This window comes from Schistocerca serialis, chromosome 2, assembly GCF_023864345.2.
Source record: "Schistocerca serialis cubense isolate TAMUIC-IGC-003099 chromosome 2, iqSchSeri2.2, whole genome shotgun sequence".
NCBI classification, from domain to species: domain Eukaryota; kingdom Metazoa; phylum Arthropoda; class Insecta; order Orthoptera; family Acrididae; genus Schistocerca; species Schistocerca serialis.
The window spans coordinates 225,766,136-225,787,803 of NC_064639.1; the positions used below are offsets into that span (position 1 = coordinate 225,766,136).

The window sequence follows — 21,668 nt, forward strand, 5'->3', positions numbered from 1 at the left end:
GGTACTATCTTGTTCGATTACGCGAACAAATGAACTAAAACATATATTAAACTTTACCCGGAACTAACTGGATGTAAAGTCCATACCTCATAGAACGATAAAAAATTAAAGGTGGACCTAATCAAACGAAAGGAATTACGACAGTAAGAACCTCCATAAGGTGCGTACGTGAATATAAAACTGTGTAAAACACATAGACTAATGTTCATGTATCCAAAACATAAGATGTCACAAAAATTACGTAAAATTAAGTATGCAGTATATTAAGATGCTCATACATGGGCATGTACATGTATCATGCTACCATCAATTTCTCTTTTTCTTTTGCTCGTATGTGGGCATATTGATATATACTTAGCTTTATGTAATTTGTGTGACTTCTTATGTTTTGCAAATACAGGGTGATTCAGGAGGGATGTCATGTAATTTGTGAAGTAATTCTACATGTGAAAATAAACCAAAAAAGTCCTTTTAACATGTGCCCGATTTTCGATCGTTACGGAATTCGATCAGTTTGAAGACCACACACATCCGCGAATGATTATGAAGGCAAGTGTGAGTAACACTTACCGAAATGTTACGTAGGCGCTGTGGCGGACAGAATAATGGTAGCACACATGACTGATCCGTATTGATCCATCCTACAGGAGGTGTTCAAAAAGTGTCCCATCCATCTCAATATATTTGTCAATGGGTTGGAGGGTGTGTTGTGTTGGACGTCGAGCATCATCTCGGCGGGCTTTAATGTGGGCAACAACGACGGTGATGCTAGAGACAAGTTATCCACGCGTATCCACGTTTGTAGCGTACACATCCCCCTTTAACCAGCCTCATTAACGGAAATCTGGTGGGGTTATGTCGAGTGATCTGGCAGACCAGTTAATGGGTCCGCCACAGCCAGCCCACGGCTGAGGAAATGGGTTATTCAGACACTGGGATACATTCATAGAATGAATCAGTGATCCATTATGTTGCAGGGACATTTGCTGTCGTTGCTCTAATGTCACGTCTTCCAACTGTAGGTAGGTCTTCTATCAGGAAATATACGTATGCTGTGGTTGCCATACGATTTAGCAGGAACACAGGCCCTGTCACCAGATCATCAGTCATGTCACACCAGACGTTCACTGAGAACCTAACTTGGAATTCTCTAGTGCCATTGGGATCTACATCACCCATGTATGAGAATTTCGGGTAATCATGGTACCACTGAAAGTAAATGTAGGCTCATCTGTAAATAAAGTGTGTTGTATGACGTCTCTGTGTACAGCCAAGCATTCACGAAATAGTTATCTGCTTACTGAATCACAAAAAAATGGCTCTGAGCACTATGGGACTCAACATCTTAGGTCGTAAGTCCCCTAGAACTTAGAACTACTTAAACCTAACTAACCTAAGGACATCACACACACCCATGCCCGAGGCAGGATTCGAACCTGCGACCGTAGCAGTCCCGCGGTTTCGGACTGCAGCGCCAGAACCGCACGGCCACCGCGGCCGGCTACTGAATCACCTGTATGTAGATGTTGCATGGGCTGCACATGGAATGGGTACGAGCCCTCGGAATGTAATGTACGCTACACTCACCTTTTTGGAATATCGAGCTGACAGCTAATGTGCCATGTACTGGTGGTGCGATTCCACTGTACCATTTCAACAATGCCTTCCCTTTACTCTGCTGACCGGATCCCTCACGTTCTAATGTTACATGTATACCTGGTAGTGTTCTGGATTCACATAATGTTTGAAAACTAGGGAATACGATGACACAGGGGATCCATCGATCAGGGAAACGTCTCTGGCATTCTTTCATAGCCACGCGCGAACTGTCGTTACAGTATCTGTATACAAACAATATGCTTGTGTATTCTGTATGGCAGGCCGGTGTGGCCGTGCTGTTCTAGGCGCTTCAGTCTGGAACCGCGTGACCGCTACGGTCGCAGGTTCGAATCCTGCCTCGGGCATGGATGTGTGTGATGTCCTTAGGTTAGTTAGGTTTAAGTAGTTCTAAGTTCTAGGGGACTGATGACCACAGATGTTAAGCCCCATAGTGCTCAGAGCCATGTGAACCATTTTTATTCCGTATGTGCGAACACATCTGGCACGTTGGTATTCACGGGCACAATGGACTTGCCCAATTAATCAACACTCAGGCACGACACGCCCGCGGCTTCACGACTGCCCACTAATCCAACACACGATTGCGCACTGTGTATACTTGCAGCTGTTGCCTCGGTTGGAGTATACTCACAGGATGGATCAGTCATCTGTCCCACCAATTTATTTATTCCTGTAGAAGTGCAAGATGGGACCATTCCCTCTATTTATTTGCTACGGATTGTTTTCTTATTTTGAAGACAATCTGATGATGCCCCAAATGGGAGAAACACGTTACGGAAATCAAATAACCTTGCAACCCATACTCCTTTTCAATTCGAAATAATTCACAACGGCCGGCCGCTGTGGCCGAGAGGTTCTAGGCGCTTCATTCCGGAACCACGCAGCTGCTTCGTTCGCAGGTTCGAACCCTGCCTCGAGCATGGATGTCTGTGATGTCCTTAGGTTAGTTAGGTTTAAGTAGTTCTAAGTTCTACGGGACTGATGACCTCAGATGTTAAGTCCCATAGTAGTTAGACCCAATTCAGAACGTTTTCTGTACCAGCCAGCCAGAACGGAATGGAATAAATTTTATGGGAATTTTTATGTCAGGACCCTTTTTATAGACGGTTTACCCAATCCACAACAGTAGAATTTACGTTTTATATATTAAACGAGGTCTCAGGAAATGGAGTTTGGAAAAATCGATTTTGCAGCCAGTCTTTGATAGGACTGAATAAGAGAATAGCTACTAGGTCATTCGATTATGAAATGATATGGACAAAAGTGTAACGCAATTGTAACGAAATCGAGCGCTAATAATAAAATAATGAGTGTGATTTCCTTACTTCTTCCACAGGCTGTCATCTTCGAGCCGGTAGCAAGGTGGTGCAATTGCTGCCTACCACGAACCTCGGCAGGCGGCAGCTACTGTTGCGACTGTCGGAGACAAAAGGGTTCTCAGAACGATTCCTACTCGCCAGTGTGGAGTGGGGCGATGTTACGCGGGCAAGTCTGCACGCGTCCTTGATGATAGCAACGTCTTGTCCTGCTGCCCTTGGTTATTTAACCTTCATGCGCTCGCGCTAGGAATAGTCACGCGAGCGTTCGCGCGGGCGGACGGCCGACCGCCCGAGAGTTTTCATCAATTTCTTGACGTTTTCCGTTTTTAAAGGTCATATTTCCATAAGATATCGACGTAGGATATCTCACGCAATATTTCAAACACATTTGTAATCAAAAGTATTTATTTAACAATAAAGTATACAATGGAATACAAAAAGGAAGCCAAATACCCAAATGAAATACAAGAACATTTCTTTAATTGCAATGTTTTGGGACTATATAATGTAATACTTAAGACTAGAATTATTCACTGTCTTAACTCGTCACAAGAAAAGCTAATTTTGCTTTGAAAAAAGAATTTTTGATTGAAAACGTCACAAACATTTCTGTCAGATGAAAAATGTTGATCAGTCTGTATGCATTTCATTCTCGTTTTGAGGCTGACAACAATTATTGCACGTAACTGTCGTGGTTGAATGTCGTAGACAGACGATTCTTCCACATTCACCGCATTCTCGATTTGTTTTTATATTCTTTTTTGAGCCACACAAATAACATATTCCTCTCCTTGTAGGGGTTGATACAGCTGGATAAACTGCGTCACTCTCTCTGTAATTTTCCAAAAATACTAACAAATTTTTGGTAAATGCTTCAAGTTAGCTCTTTCTTTCAGATTTCGCTCATCAGTTCCAAAGATAACGCATGTAAGAATTGTCTTCTCGTTTTTTCTTTCATATTACCTGTGTTGAATTGAAAAATGCGTAACGAATTTATTCCTGCCAAGTCAAGTAAGCGAAAAAATATACATGCAGGCCACCTTTGTGTTCTTCTTGATGTTGAAATTCTGGAGCACATGCACATTCACTAGAGAATTGGAAGAGTCTATAAAATTGAGGAATTATAGGGGAATTACAAAAAGAAATACTTAAATTCCGAAGTAGACGAGTAGAACAAAGTCTCGTAAGCGCTCGCAAGGCGGTAAACTGACCGCCGAACGTGTTCGGACCTATTTGAACTTGTCCTGAGAGGCAGAGAGGTGCGACTTGGACGAACTTTGAGCAGCATCTGTCGCAAAAAGGTGCAACTAGAGAATACATGTCCCTCCCGCCGCCTCGTTACCCTTGTGGAGTAAGTATGGCGCGAAATTGCAAAAAGGCGGTCACTTCACCGCCCGCGCGAGCGCGTGAAGGTTAATGACGTAGTTGCAGCACATGCCGCAGGCAGCCCATTAACCCGAGTAGCCTCTCGAACAAAGATCAGCGACGCCCATATCATATTACTGAGAGCGCTGTGTTTTCTTGTTGCTTCATAAACGTGACACTGCCTAGCGAAGTTCCACTACCACATTCGATGTGATATGCGGCATCGACGTAAATCCTAAAATTGCACCGATAGCTCGGTAATACCGGATCAAAGGTATTGCTAGCGACAGTCACTGCGTTTGTATGAAGCACCCAAAGTCGAATTTCGTTTCCGGTTGGTCACCCAAATACTCCAATATCAATTCTGGAAATGCAATTCTAGCTGAGGAATTTCCATTTCCGTGATTGATTTTCGCCCCCATGTAGGTGCACAGCAGCTTTAGAAATGGGCTTGTGTTGTGAGATTAGGTTTTAAAAAGATTTAGGCAGTGAATTGAAGTAGAAGTACAAATATTAGCCTGAGAATGAATCTGTCTTCTTCCGACATCTCATTGAAAAGAAACAGCAATTGTCCTAACTAAATCAGAAAGCAGAACAGTTGATTTCCAGCAGCCGTTTGTGTAAAATAGCTGACTATCAGAATTGTATTATTATTCACTTCGTATATTGTAAAGACCACGCTGATGGCAATGGAACATGCGGCTTTAACGTATTACAAAGGAAGGTTGTATCAAGTCTTTGGGAGGTGCCGGACACATGCTTTCTAACTCAAAGCGTTGCAAAAGTGGCACGCACTATTAGTTACCAGCTGGTTGCTTTCCGACCAAACGGACCTGAAATTCTTGGACGCTGGAGGATGGCAAGGCGCTTCCAAAGATGGTCCCACGATTTCTTGGCCCGTGGGTGGAAAGCTAGTCATGTTAATTAGTTATATAGGCGACTGTTTGCGTATTTGCTAAGCGCCACCGAAGGGAGAGTCGGCAGGAAGTCGGCCTGTCTTGTGTCACTTTCGAAAGATTCATTGCGTGTTTTGATGGTTCTGGTCGACAGCGACCTCCCATTTAAGTGTTAGAAATGTCACCACAAGTAGCATTAGACTGGATGGTCCCCTTTCTATTTCCAGTCAACAGTTGTATCAAATCAAAACATGAACGACAGGGTCTATCAACGAAATGCGGGGAACGTTTCTGTAAGGAATTCTATGACGAAGTTAATAACCGGCTCTGGAATAATTCAAATTAAAGTTTTGTGAGAGATTACAGAAAAAAATAGTGTCTCTTGTCATTAAAACAAACATATAATTGTGATTTAGAATATAAAGACTATTTAATTATACTCGAAAAGGTCAGATAATTGGGTCATAGTTGTAGAACATTGTATCTTACGGCAAGGCATGACTAGGAAACGGAATGGCGAGAGAGTCACAGAGGTGATCAGCCAATAGCAGACAAACTTTAGCTTATGGAGGGGGGATTAAAAGTTTAATTGGGAAGTGATGTTAAGAGGATTGGTAGAATTCAGTCTCAGACTCCAGATGCCGCTGTTTCATTTTATTAGGGGACTTCGGTCTGAGACTCGGAGTTCAGACGTTATCGTGATTGTTCCGTTTCTGCTTTATTTCAGGATTTTTTCTGGGACTCAAGAAGCGATTATTTGTGTCGTTTCCGTTGGCGTGAATTAGTGATTTCGGACTCGAAAGTCGAGACGTTTCCATTTGTAATGAGTTGTTTCATGAACTGTGCTGGTTTCAAAAAAATGGCTCTGAGCACTATGGGACTTAACATCTTAGGTCATCAGTCCCCTAGAACTTAGAACTAGTTAAACCTAACTAACCTAAGGACATCACACACATCCATGCCCGTGGCAGGATTCGAACCTGCGACCGTAGCAGTCGCGCGGTTCCGGACTGCGCGCCTAGAACCGCGAGACCACCGCGGCCGGCAGTGTGCTGGTTTCGTAACTTAGTTTTTATCGGAAGGATACCGTGATTACGAAGATTTTCGGGTGGTTAAACTGTTAAGCCTTCGTGCATTCACTGGGTTTATCTACGCTTAGAGTACCTGTCACAGTGGCATTGCATTAGAACAGTGAAGATGTGTTGGAATTGTAGTCAGCCTTGGGAACAGTTTCAATAGGGTTTCGCAAATTGTGAGCGAGACTTTCTGAGTGTGGGGTAAATTGGCTAACTACTGAAGTGACTGAGATAATTAATGCAATTGATAGAGTATTACTATCAAATAAATAAGAGCAATAAAAACAATTATTTTTCGTATAATTTTATTCGTGAAGTCCAACTCCAGCTGCTTAAATTTAATTAGAACACACCAAGTAGATCTCCTAGGACATCATAAACTTTATTTCATCGTAAAGGGAACTGTTTTACAGGGGCGTGCGTTTGACCTGTAGATCTGTGACCGGTTTCGGCATGTTTAATTATGATCACTATTTGTCGGAGGCTGGCGGTGTGGTGAATCGCGCCAGCAAAATCGTGCCGAAACCGGTCATTTTAGTATATCATAAAGAACAGATCGCTGTTACATCCTTACCACGTTGTTTAAAACAATGAAAATCTGACGAGCCAATTTAAGGTTTACAGTTTCATCGTATGGTCTGACTAGAAAACGGAATGGTGGGTAATTCACAGAGGTGAACGGCCAGTAGTAGACAAACTGAACGTCATGGGGGAGAGATTAAATGTTTAATTGGGAACTACTATTAAAAGGTTTGGTGCAATTCAGTCTCAGACTCCAGAGAGTCCATACTTTCGTTTATTAATGGACTTTGGTCTTGGACTTCACAGAGTCCGGGCTTTTCGTGGCTGTTCCGTTGTGGTTGTATTGGAGGACTTCAGGCTGGGACTCAAGAAAATGCAGATGGTTATTGGTGCCTGTTTCCGTTCGCATGAGCTGGTGATTTCTGTCGGGGACTCGTGAATCCAATTGTATCCACTTGTAAAGAGCTGTTTCGTGAATGTGGTTAAACTGCTAGGCCTTTGAGCATTCACTGTATTTATCTTCACTTAGAATACTTATTCCTCTAGCATTATATACGAACAGTAAAGTTACGTAGCGAAGCGTAGTCAGACCTGGGAACAGTAACAACAGTTTTTCGCATACTGTAAGCGAGAATTCCAGTGACTGAGATAATTAATGCGGCTGAGAGATAGTTACTATTAAATAATTAAGAGAACTGTAAAACAATTTTTGATCGTGCAGTTTTATTGGTGAAATCTGACTCCAACTACTTAAATTGATTTGTAACACCTCCAGCAGGTCTGCTACGTCATCGTAAACATTAGTTCATCCCTGAGGAAACAGTATTGCAGCCGTGTGTGTTTGACCACTAACCAAAATATGACGATTTACTGAAATGATCGGTTTCCGCACATTTAATTGGCCATCTTCAGATTAAGACCACGATTTGGCTGGAGGTGGCTGCATGGTGAAGTCTGCGTGTGATCACAGCGGTTATGGCAGTTTCCGCTATGACCACACAAAGCTGTTGAACATGCCGCCAGCGCCCGCCAGATCGTGCTCATAATCTGAAGATGGCCGATTAAACGTGGCGAAACAGGGCATCTGAATAAATGAGAGATTTGCGATCTTGATCATTTTTGCTTTTTAATCACCAAGAACAGATCGCTGTTACGTCCTTACCATGCTGGTTAAAATAATGAAAATATCAAGAAGCAAATTTAAGTTAAAATCCAGTCACAGGTTTAAGTTCACCTCCAATGTGTGTTAAGTCCACTTCACACTAATCCTCATTAAAAAAATTGAAATAAAATGGTCTGCACATCTAAAATAGGTAGAGCGCTGATGGATGTGGGCTTCTTAAACCACTTCCGCTTTTTAGGCGAAAAACCCAATTGTGCTATAAAAACTGAGTGCGCCATATGTTCCCAAGACCTCAAAACGAGGCTCAGCATCAAATGAGAGCACACATCAGAACGGTGCCTTTCCTACTCACTGAACGGCACTGAGCCCTGCTAAATAGAGGTCGCCCGCTCCCCTCCCTACGTTCATTCACGTTACTGTTTTGTTCCAATTTCAGCTGTTATCTTATCTCTCTGCACCTCACTCAGGGCGCAAGTCTTACTTCAAAGATGCTTCTTTCCAGTTACTTACGACATTAAATTAGAAGCTTCTGCTGCACGCCTGCTTATGATTCGTAGTTCATGAGAGTGTTAAGATTAGCGGGCTCTTAATGTAGAGAAAGTGTCATTCTTTGTGCCTCGTGGCGTAAAATGGCAGGCTCCAGCTGCGTGCTAGCTCTCCTCACAGAGACACAGCGATGATCCACGTTATATTGTTCATACTGGTTATCACAGCCAGCGCATACAAAATTTATATCCATCTTTTTCATATGAAATTATGTACCAAGACAAACTCCCCTCATCCTCGTCGTCTTTAACCCTGCGCCTTCCTTTAACTTCATGGACTATCACCGAGTGCCACTTTTTCCATTCTGTTTCTGAAAGTCTTTGCGGCCATGGCGGGCAATGTAACTACACCTACCACAGATGCCCATGTCATCGCTTCTGTGGCTGCCGTCGTGTGCCCTCGGGTGCGGACCTCAGAGGAAACGCACCTCCCTCCCCCCCCCCCCCTTCAGGAGCTTAGTTCATCAGCGCATGTCATGATGGTGACATGGACTGTGAACTAGCAGTAGACCCGTAGACTGATTGGTCAACAAATAATACGCCAGGAGAACCTGAACAATCACGTTAGATACTTTTATGGAGAGGGGATACATTGCATTATGAAGAAATTCGACAAGCTGAACTATCGAAGATGTCTTTACCTGTGTGCTCTTTCATTTATGAAGGGATGTGTCGAGCATTTTATGTCGCATTTCCTGAGGTCAAGCGTCACAGCGATTCAGCGGCAGCCAGGACAATCAAGAAGTGGGGCAGCCTTGCCTTGGTACGCGAGAGGATACTCTTTTCTCGCTGGTGCCTAGAGTACAACTCTCAAGAACCATTTAAACTATTTTTAGAATTGGCCAATATTTTAACGTCTGGACCTGGGTTTGGACTGATGGTGATACCTGGGTAACAGCCATTTCTGCACAAAGGAAGGCTACAGGAAACAAAACGCTAAAATTTTTACATCTCATTGACAAACCATCATTGGAGGCTCGGTGTAAGATTGTCATCAATGCAAATGAGTGGCGATACAGTTTCAGTTCTGGAGAGGGGATTAAGCTTCGCTCCCAGCCATAACTTCACACATGCCACAGTCCTCCGGTTGAACAGGCTGTGTTGCGACTTCCGCGCGAAGCAGCTGAAAAAGTACGTCGTGATACTTGTTATGCACTGATGAGAACTAAGCCTACAATGTCAAATATTACCGCAGAGAGAGGGCTAATGACGAAGATGACGCTATTCTTGTTTTCTCTCACAAGGACTACAATGAGAAGAAGCAGACCCTGCTACAAAACGAATCCCACAGGAAGGTCAGTGCTGACGCAACCAAAAGTTTTAGAGCGGGACCTGGGCGCTTCTCAAGGATCCGGATTTATCAGAGGGGGTCATCAAAGAATTGTTATCACAAGGACCAGTACCATCGAGACTCCGTGGACTCTGTAAGGTTCACAAACACGGGGTACCGTAATACACCATTGTCAGAAACATTAGGAGTCCCATACGTGTGCTGCAAAATACCTGACAGAAACACAAATACTGTGGATTTTGTGAATAGCCTCAACAACTTCAGGCTGAAGGTCTCAGATAACATGGTGAGCTTCGACGTCGTTTTGTTATTACATTTGTTGGAACCACTCTTTGGTGCTAATTGCATGACTGTCACTTTATTTATTTATGACTGGAAGACTGATTAGGGCGCTCTATAATGCTTCCATTTAAAGCTACTACTTCTAGTGGTAGTGGCACAGTATGGGTTGCCACACATTAAGATTTGTCGGGGCCACTCACGCCAGGTGCTAATAACTGCAGGCTTCATACCTTGTGAAGGATCTCCTAATGTCCTCTTTACTAGCTGTCGTCCATAGCGCGGTGGCAATATAGTAATTTTTCATAGCCGCAACCTCTCCAGCAGCGGCGAGGTATATTTCCAAATATAGCACTTTTCCTCCAAATTTGTGATGTCGATGGGATGAAAGTAGCATTTACTAGGAAATAAGATGGTCATGGGCTAAAAACAGAGTTGAAACAGTGATGTGTCACAAGATTTAAGCAGGTCATGGGCTAAAATAGAATAAAGTAAGTCACAGGCTAAAAATTGCGTCCATCAGTTTTGGAGAAAGTAGATCAGCTAAAAACAGAGCGACCTACTTTGCCCCAAGAATGGTGGACGCACAGTACTCGTAGCCATTCGTCAATGATGATGCGGTAAGAATTATCATGCTCCCACCCTCCTCCACTCCCCCCCCCCCCCCCCCCCTCCGCCGCCACGCTCCTTCACCACCACCATCCTTTCGTCCGAATTCCGTATCTCATGCCCAACCACGAACTCCAGTTAGTTACCCCTAACAGTTGATCTCATTTCATTGCATATAACTCTCTAGGGACTGGACGATCCATTATTCTTTGCTTTCTACATCTACATCATTACTCTGCGATTGACACTTAAATGCCTGGCAGAGGGTTCATCGAACCATTTTCATACCACTTTTCTACCATTCCACTCTCGAATGGCGCGTGGGAAAAAGGAACACCTAAATCTTTCCGTTTGAGCCCTGATTTCTCTTATTTTGTGATGATGATCATTTCTCCCTACGTAGGTGTGTTTCAACAAAATATTTTTGCATTCGGAAGAGAAAGATGGTGATTGAAATTTCGTAAATAGATCTCGCCGCAAAGAATCCCGCCTTTGTTTCAGTGACTGCCACCCCAACTCGCGTATCATATCAGTGACATTCTCACACCTATTGCGCGATAACACGAAACGAGCTGCCCTTCTTTGCACTTTTTCGGTGTGCTCCGTCAATCCTACCTGGTACCGCGCAGCTATATTCCAGCAGAGGACGGACAAGTGTAATGTAGGCTGTCTCTTAGCGAGTTTGTCGCATCTTCTAAGTGTCCTCCCAACAAAATGGTTCAAATGGCTCTGAGCACTATGGGACTCAACTGCTGTGGTCATCAGTCCCCTAGAACTTAGAACTACTTAAACCTAACTAACCTAAGGACATCACACACATCCATGCCCGAGGCAGGATTCGAACCTGCGACCGTAGCAGTCGCACGGTTCCGGACTGCGCGCCTAGAACCGCGAGACCACCGCGGCCGGCTCTCCCAACAAAGCGTAGTCTTTTTTTCGCCTTCCCTACGGTATTATCTACGTGGTCTTTCCAATTTAAGTTGCTCGTAATTGTAATTCCTAGGTATTTAGTCGAATTGACAGCCCTTAGATTTGTGCGATTTATCGTATACCCAAAATTTATCGGATTTCTTTTAGTACCCATGTGGATGACCTCGCACTTTTCTGTGTTTAGTGCCAGTTGCCACTTTTCGCACCATTCAGAAATCCTCTCTAGATCATTTTGTAATTAGAACTGACCGTCTGATGATTTTACTAGACGGTAAATTACAGCATCATCTGCAAAAAATCTACGGGGGTTGCTCAGATTATCACTTAGATCATTTATGTAAATCAGGAACAGCAGAGGGCCTATGACACTACCTTGCGGAACGCCAGATATCACTTATGTTCTACTTGATGGTTTACCGTCTATCACTACCTCTCTGAGAAGATCACGACTGAGAAGATACTCCATATGCAAGCAATTTGATGATAAAAAATTAATGTCTTGTGACTATGGCCTCCCGTCGGGTAGACCGTTCGCTGGGTGCAAGTCTTTCAATTTGACGCCACTTCGGGGACTTGCGCGTCGATGGGGATGAAATGATGATGATGAGGGCAACACAACACCTAGTCCCTGAGCGGAGGAAAACTCCGACCCAGCCGGGAATCGAACCCGGGCCCTTAGCATTGACATTCCGTCGCGCTGACCAATTTTTTTTTAAATTTCATTTTGTTCTCTTTTTGTTCGTTGAATCTGCTCGGGGCGGACGTCGTAAGATATCCGTTTAAGTTCGTTGTTGATCGATTAACCCAGTTTTTTTATTACAGAGGGAAGCTAACCCTCTGACCGAACACGCTGAGCTACCGTGCCGGCGACCACTAAGCTACCGGGGGCGGGCACGCAATTTGATTAATAGTCGCTTATTTTTTTGCATCTCTTCCAAACATTATCAGCGCTACAAGATTAACGGAATATTGGTATTATAGATAGTGAATTTCATTACTACGAGATGTCTGGTTGTGGTGTAAGTAATGAGCTAGCTGTAAGTTTAACGTTTCAAGTTCAAGATGGTACCATTTCCACGCAGCTATTAACGATTACGTCAAGGCTGTGACTGACTCCGACTGGACCTCAGATGATCTTCAGCAGTGACCCTGTGCGTCTCTTCACCTAGTGACATCTCACATTAGATGTGGCAACGAAGTGTTCCGCGGAAGAAGCCTACCCCTATTTTCTGCAAAATTAACTGTAGGAGTGTTTTCAACTTTTATTTGTCAGATAGAATTTTCATCCCTTCAATCTAACTCTTTTATTGATCTCGAAAAATGTATCCTTTTCTCCAGCTAAAATAAATACTAGGCAAAAAAATGTAACCTCTAATAGAATTCTGGAATAACGTTTAATGTGACAACGCTTCTCTCAAAATCTGCCACATCTGTTGATATCGTTTCTATCCTGTCTTCAGGTCTGTCCGTATATCAGTACACTTCATTCTTTTCTATTAGCTAATGGCCTGCGTTTTATCTACAATAATCTACAAAGCTACTGTACAGGCGCTTTGTGAGCCAGGTATGTGTTGAATACGCAACCAAGGAGCACATAACAGAAATTTTGTTTTAAATTCGTAACAGGTGAAAATACGTGCACTACTGACCATTAAAATTACTACACCAAGAAGAAATGCAGATGATAAACGGGTATTCATTTAAAAATATATTATACTAAACTCACATGTGATTATATTTTCACGCAATTTGGGTGCATACATTCTGAGAAATCAGTACCCAGAACAACCATAACGACCTTCATACGCCTGGGCATTGAGTCAAACAGAGCTTGGATGGCGTGTACAGGTACAGCTGTCCATGCAGCTTCATCACGATACCACAGTTCATCAAGAGTAGTGACTGGCGTATTGTGACGAGCCAGTTGCTCAGCCACAATTGACCAGACGTTTTCAATTGGTGAGAGATCTGGAGAATGTACTGGCCAGGGCAACAGTCGAAGATTTTCTATATCCAGAAAGGCCCGTACAGGACTTGCAACATGCGGTCGTGCATTATCCTGCTGAAATGTATGGTTTCGTAGGGATCGAACGAAGGATAGAGCCACGGATCGTAACACATCTGAAATGTAACGTCCACTGTTAAAGTGCCGTCAATGCGAACAAGAGGTGACCGAGACGTGTAACCAATGGCACCCCATACCATCATGCCAGGTGATACGCCAGTATGGCGATGAGGAATACCCATGTGCGTTTACCGCGATGTCGCTAAACACGGATGCGACCATCATGACGCTGTAAACAGAACCTGGATTCAACCGAAAAAATGACGTTTTGCCATTCGTGCACCCAGGTTCGTCGTTGAGTACCCCATCGCAGGCGGTCCTGTATGTGATGCAGCGTCAAGGGTAACCGCAGCCATGGTCTCCGAGCTGATAGTCCATGCTGCTGCAAGCGTCGTAGAACTGTTCGTGCAGATGGTTGTTGTCTTGCAAACGTCCCCACCTGCTGACCCAAGGATCGAGACGTGGCTGCACGATCCGTTACAGCCATGCGGATAAGATGCCTGTCATCTCGACTGCTAGTGATACGAGGCCGTTGGGATCCAGCAGGGGGCGTTTCGTATTACCCTCCTGATCTCACCGATTCCATATTCTACTAACAGTCATTGGATCTCGACCAATGCGAGCAGCAATGTCGCGGTACGATAAACCGCAATCGCGATAGGCTACAATCCGATCTTTATCAAAGTCGGAAACGTGATGGCACGCATTTCTTCTCCTTACACGAGGCATCACAACAACGGTGCACGAGACAACGCCGGTCAACTGCTGTTTGTGTATGAGTAATCGGTTGGAAACATTCTTAATGTCAGCACGTTGTAGGTGTCGCCACCGGCGCCAACCTTGTGTAAATGCTCTGAAAAGCAAATCATTTGCATATCACAGCATCTTCTTCCTGTCGGTAAAATTTCGCGTCTGTACCACGTCATCTTCGTGGTTTAGCAATTTTAATCGCCAGTAGTGTATTAATACGGGTATGCCTCAGAAACCAAGCAACAAGAGAGACAATGTAAGAGTTTCTCATTACTAAAGAATGCAGAACAGTTTAGATGCAACAAGAAATTTTTTTTTGTTTTTTTGTTTTTTTTTTTTTGACATCAAAGGAATAGTGTACCACTAATTTATTTCTCTAATGCACCTCATTTTACAAGAAACACCTCGTGAGAAACTAAAACGATGGTGTGAGTCGCTGCGGAAGAAGTAGCCTACATTGTTCCGCCCAAACGATTGGCCTCTCCTACACGAGAACGCTCCTCAGTACAGAGGTAAGTATCAGGTGATCGTTTGCCAAAAACAAAATGACAACAGTGAAAAATCTGCGTTGTTCACCGCAGCTGGCCCTCTATAACCTTCTGCTATTGGTTAGAATGCAAACAGACCAAAAAAGAAACATTTATAATGAACCATATTGTTTTTCCTTTCTTTTCCTTTTATATACATAAGCTATATATACACAAAGCCAAAGGTAAATTAACGAGCTGCTTTGTGGCACAGATAATGTTTTGATGCAAAAAAGAGAAGAGATACGCTGTTGACTTGATTGATTTCTGTATCTTCACCTGTTCGTTTCCATAAGTGATAGCGGGCGGATGTATGACGAGGTGCGTCATACCAGTATTGTTTCAGAAATGTATATTTCAAGCGTACGTTAAAAGTGTTAGAAAAAGGTATTAGGAAAGTAAAGTTTTATTCATATACTCACATCGACCACACCTGTCTGTTTATCATTTCGCCCGCGCCGAGAATCCTGCATCAGGAGTTTCGGAGCAGACAAGAGGAATTTGCGCGAGCACCGGAGGAGCAATCCTGTATTGGTATTATCATAATGAGGGCTACGCATAATGGGGTTAATGCGAAGAAATACGTATGATGAATACTGATCTCAAATGTGTTGACACTGAAGGTGTGTTGATATTAATACCAGTTAAAGTTCACCCGGGGTATGTGTGCCTTCCAATTTCTTTCAATTATCCTTTCCAATTAATTACTTTCTTAATTTTTCAAGCAGCAATTAATAATCAGTTTCCATTATTTGCCCGTCCACCTATATGCCACTATTCACATTCTTGGGACATTGTTGAGACAACACAAAAACTGCCGATTATCTGATACAGCGTTTGTGAAAACAAGCCTTCCGAGCTAATTAATGCGTTCGATTGGATAATCGTGTATAGTCTGTGGCAGGAACACCTAACAGAGACAATCCGTAACTGATGCAGGCAGTTTCTTCTCAAGTGCCTCGCGCTATCTTTTACGGACACGACAGTAATAATGCTGCTTTACTGTCGTATCTTAGAGAACAAACTCGGGGTACTCAATTGTCTTGATGCCAATAAAAACAAATAAATATTGTTTTCAAAATCGTTCTCAACTATTTTGCTTTCTTCGGTAATGAGGCTGTCTTCCACTTTAGTAGCGTACGCTTAACACTACGTCTCTTCGTCTGTAGTAAATGCAAATAAGAAATTGTTGTGTCTTGTACTCAGTGTACAAAACGCCCAGAATGCCGGCAATGTAGCTCTGCAGATTATTGCAGCGCATGCAATAATGCCATTAATCAAAAGAATTGGTGTACTGAACCTCGATAAAAGTATGTCACTAGAATCCGTTACGTAGACAAGTAAAGTTATGTTATCAGCCACGTCTTGTTATCACAAGTGAGCTGAGTATCAGGAAGACTTGCAATTCGTTGCTGTTACAAATATTTTGGCGAGAGGAAAAATAATAATGCTTTTGACGAGACTTTTAGTCTGTTCCATTTAATTACAATAAAACTTCAAAGTAATACTATTAATCAATACAAATAACTTTGCTGTTTATTTATTTTCTGTCATCAGTGTTCTATAGCTCGGTTCAAACGGCTCTGAGCACTATGGGGCTTAACATCTATGGTCATCAGTCCATAAACCTTAGAACTACTTAAACCTAACTAACCTAAGGACATCACACAACACCCAGTCATGACGAGGCAGAGAAAATCTCTGACCCCGCCGGGAATCGAACCCGGGAACCCGAGCGCGGGAAGCGAGAACGCTACCGCACGACCACGAGCCGCGGACGTTCTATAGCTTCTAAGAATTTCAAGAACGGTATTGTTAAGCACCAAAAAGTGGCTGACTGGATGTATACTCTGCAGTCGAACATAGTTTAGATCAGAAGACCATCTTTGTATTTTATTGTACTGTATGTTAACCGGGGGCCTAGAAACGACGGAGAGGCTCCGTCCCCGCCGCAGCCGCAGCCGCAGTGGTCCACAACCCCAGAACGACTGCCGCAGTCCACTTCACCCCTCCGCCGCCCCACACCGAACCACTCTTTCAGGATTATTGTGCGGTTCGGCCCCCGGTGGAACCCTCCCCCCCCTCCCCACCCAGGCAACGTCTCACACCAGACGAATATAACCCCTATGTTTGCGTGGTAGAGTAATGGTGGTGTACGCGTACGTGGAGAACTTGTTTACGCAGCAACCGCCAACCTAGTGTAGCTGAGGCGGAATAAGGGGAACCAGCCCGCATTCGCCGAGGCAGATGGAAAACCGCACGGCTAACTGTGCGGGCGAGATCATCTTTAATCGATCTGAGCATATATAATAGAATCAACTTTACCTGAAACGACGTACAAATAATTTCTTTATGTAATAAACAAAGGCTTCGTGGATGAAATCCTTACAGTAGACGCTTCAAGCGAAGGTCCTTTGCAGCCAAAATTTGAAAGGAAAAAGGGAGTCTTTTGAACGTAAAACCTTGTCATCTTTGTCGGTATTCGTGTGTAGGACTGCGGTACAAATTCCCGTCTTGGCAGCTAAGTTTACTTTTTCCATTATTTCCTTAAATAACTTAAGAACAATGCTGGAACTTTTCTTTGAAGGGCACGACCGATTTCCTTTCCCGACTCGAGCTTGTGCTGCACGTCTCATCCTCTCGTCGTCCACTGGACGTTCTGTACCACAGTCTACATCTACAGGGTGGTCCATTGATAGTGACCGGGCAAAATATCTCACGAAATAAGCGTCAAACGAAAAAACTACAAAGCACGAAACTTGTCTAGCTTGAAGGGGGAAACCAGATGGCGCTATGGTGGGCCCGCTAGATGGCGCTGCCATAGGTCAAACGGATATCAACTGCGTTTTTTTAAATATGAACCCCCATTTTTTATTACATATTATATAGTACGTAAAGAAATATGAATGTTTTAGTTGGACCACTTTCTTCGCTTTGTGTTAGATGGCGCTGTAATAGTCACAAACGTTTTAGTACGTGGTATCACGTAAAATTCCGCCAGTGCGGACGGTATTTGCTTCGTGATACATTAACCGCGCTAAAATGGATCGTTTACCAAATGCGGAAAAGGTCGATATCGTGTTGATGTATGGCTATTGTGATCAAAATGCACAACGGGAGCGTGCTATGTATGCTGCTCGGTATCATGGACGACATCATCCAAGTGTCCGGACTGTTCGCCGGATAGTTACGTTATTTAAGGAAACAGGAAGTGTTCAGCCACATGTCAAACGGCAACCATGACCTGCAACAAATGATGATGCTCAAGTAGGTGTTTTAGCTGCTGTCGCGGCTAATCCGCACATCAGTAGCAGACAAATTGCGCGAGAAACGGGAATCTCGAAAACGTCGGTGTTGAGAATATTACATCAACATCGATTGCACCCGTGCCATATTTCTATGCACCAGGAATTGCATGGCGACGACTATGAACGTCGTGTGCTGTTCTGCCACTGGGTACATGAGAAATTACGGGAAGATGACAGATTTTTTGCATGCGTTCTATTTAGCGACGAAGCGTCATTCACCAACAGTGGTAACGTCAACCGGCATAATATGCACTATTGGGCAACGGAAAATCCACGATGGCTGCGAGAAGTGGAACATCAGCGACCTTGGCGGGTTAATGTATGGTGCGGCATTATGGGAGGGAGGATAATTGGCCCCCATTTTATCGATGGCATTCTAAATGGGGCAATGTATGCTGATTTCCTACGTAATGTTCTATCGATGTTACTACAAGATGAGTCACTGCATGACAGAATGGCGATGTACTTCCAACATGATTAATGTCTGGCAGCTGGCCGGGGTGGCCGAGCGGTTCTAGGCGCAACAGACTGGAACCGCGCAACCGCTGCGGTCGCAGGTTCAAATCCTGCCTCGGGCATGGATGTGTGTGATGTCCTTAGGTTAGTTAGGTTTAAGTAGTTCCAAGTTCTAGGGGACTGATGAGCTCAGCAGTTAAGTCCCATAGTGCTCAGAGCCATTTGAACCATTTGATGTCCAGCGCATAGCGGTTGAAGCGGTACTAAATAGCATATTTCAAGACAGGTGGATTGGTCGTCGAAGCACCATACCATGGCCCGCACGTTCACCGGATCTGACGTCCCCGGATTTCTTTCTGTGTGGAAAGTTGAAGGATATTTGCTATCGTGATCCACCGACAACGCCTGACAACATGCGTCAGCACATTGTCAATGCATGTGCGAACATTACGGAAGGCGAATTACTCGCTGTTGAGGGGAATGTCGTTACACGTATTGCCAAATGCATTGAGGTTGAGGGACATCATTTTGAGCATTTATTGCATTAATGTGGTATTTACAGGTAATCACGCTGTAACAGTATGCGTTCTCAGAAATGATAAGTTCACAAAGGTACATGTATCGCATTGGAACAACCAAAGTAAAATGTTCAAACGTACTTACGATCTGTAATTTTAATTTAAAAAAGCCTAACTGTTACCAAGTGTTCGTCTAAAATTGTGAGCCATATGTTTGTGACTATTACAGCGCCATCTATCACAATGCGAAAAAAGTGGTCCAACTAAAACATTCATATTTCTTTACGTACTACATGAATATGTAATTAAAAATGGAGGGGGTTCCTATTTTAAAAAAACGCAGTTGATATCCGTCTGACCTATGGCAGCGCCATCTAGCGGGCCAACCATAGCGCCATCTGGTTTCCCCTTTCAAGCTAGACAAGTTTCGGCCTTTGTAGTTTTTTCGGTTGACGCTTATTTCGCGAGATATTTTGCCCGGTCACTATCAACGGACCACCCTGTAGATGTAGACTAAGGTACAGAACGTCCAGTGGACGACGAGGGGATGAGAGTTGCAGCCATACCATCGTCACTTCCCCGTTCTCTTGTTCCATTCGCGAATGATTCACAGGGGGGACGATTGTGCTAAGGCTCTGTCTGGGCTCGACACAGTATACTTTTCCCTTCATGATGTCTTCGTGTGATATACAGGGGCTGTAAGTATGGAATCAACAAAACAACAAAACATACAACACATTACTATGTCTAATAAGGTGCAGGGATATCCTTTGCATTTAAAACAGCTTCCTGTCGTCTCAGACTACATAGATACAGGTCCCGTACGGTTTGCAATGGAATTTTCTACAATATTTTTCCTGTAGAACAGTGGCATGTTAAGGTAACGATGATGGAGGTGAACAGTGATTACACACCTTCTCTCGAAAGCAGACCACGAAGCCTTAGTGATATTGAGATCTGGTGTCTGTGGTGACCAGGACAAATGCGATGGTTTTTCCTCGTGCTCGCAAAACCAGTGGACGACGATGCGAGCTGTGTGAAGAGGGGCCCTGTTGTCTTGGAACACATCACCATTGGGGAAGAAACACTGTATCATGAGATGAACCTGATCAGCCAAAAGGGTCTCATAAACCTTAACAGTAACGCGACTTTGCAGAGTAACCATGGGGCCCATGGAACACCACGATATGGCTGCCCAAATCATTACCGAACCCCTGCCATGTTTCACTCTTGGCTCTTAAACTTGGCCAGTAGTCAAAACAGTGTGGGTCAAGACTCATCCGATCAAATTACTTTCTTGCATTGCTACACAGTCCAGGATTAATTCTTTGGCACCAACTTTTCCTCTCATAGACATTTGCACCACTGGTGAGTGATTTTGGAATTTCAATTCGCCCTGCAATTCATTGCTTATAGAGCTCCCTTCGTGTTGTTTTGATGCTGACAGCGTTCAAGAGTACGATATTCTGTTCTGCAGTGACTTTATGAACCGTCGTCCTCTTAATTTTCGTCACAGTTACTTTAATGACCGTCTGTCACGATCTCTCAACACACACATTCGTCCGCATTGTGACTTACAAGGGGATCCTCCATAGTGTAAACCACGGATTTTAATGCACTTCAAATATGTTGTAGAGGCACTTACCCTGAGTACCTGGCTATCCGGTTTTTTTAGCAACGGGCCCTGGTTTTTGAAAAAATTGATTCTGAATTTCATTGCGCGATTTATATACTTATAACGTTACACTTATATCCAGCTAGTCAGCGTAGCGCAGCGGTAAAGCTTCAAGGCTACTATGCTGGAGATACTGTGTTCGAATCATGCTGTGTACTTTTTTTTGTTAAAATCGAAAGAATTTTTCAATTTATTTCAAAGAATATCAACAAACAGTGTAAGGTGTGCGAAATTATAAAGATATATTCAGTTATTAATTTTTTCGAAAAATTCATTCCGTTTCTGGTTCGCATCATATTCTCCCAACTCATCTTCTTCGTTGAAATCCATCAATTCATCATCAATAATGATATGTCTTTCGGCCAAGAGATCCTGTATTGCGATACATATCTCACCGCCAATTGCAACTAAATTGGCAGAGATCACGCTAGGCGGTGTATTCGTTACGAGATTCAGATGGCGGTGTAGATTTTCGGCGATTTAATGGCATTTGTGATTTCGTCTTTTGATTCTTCGTTCAACTCGGAGAGGGGGCGATAATGGGCGGAGATCGATTTCAGGTAATACAAGAAACGACCGTTGTGGGAACATTTGGAACTCCAACTGCGAACCACAAACGGAATGAATATTTGAAAAAATTAATAACTGAATATATCGTTATAATTTCGCACACCTTACACTGTTTGTTGATATTCTTTGAAATAAAATTGAAAAATTCGGTCGATTTTATATTTAAAAAAATACATGTACACGAGCAGGATACGAACACACAGACCTCCAGCGCGGTAGCCATG

The 21,668-nt window shown here is 43.5% G+C and overlaps 1 protein-coding gene across 1 annotated transcript in view; it reads right to left on the reverse strand.

Moving 5' to 3' along the window:
• LOC126456972 (UDP-glucosyltransferase 2-like) overlaps nt 1-3,054 on the reverse strand; it is a 96,687-nt gene extending 93,633 nt beyond the window's left edge. Inside the window, exon 1 of the mRNA XM_050092916.1 lies at nt 2,946-3,054. Coding sequence (XP_049948873.1) covers nt 2,946-2,964 — 19 coding nt within the window. The 5' untranslated portion in view covers nt 2,965-3,054. The remainder of the gene's footprint in view (nt 1-2,945) is intronic.
• Nucleotides 3,055-21,668: the final 18,614 nt, after the last annotated feature.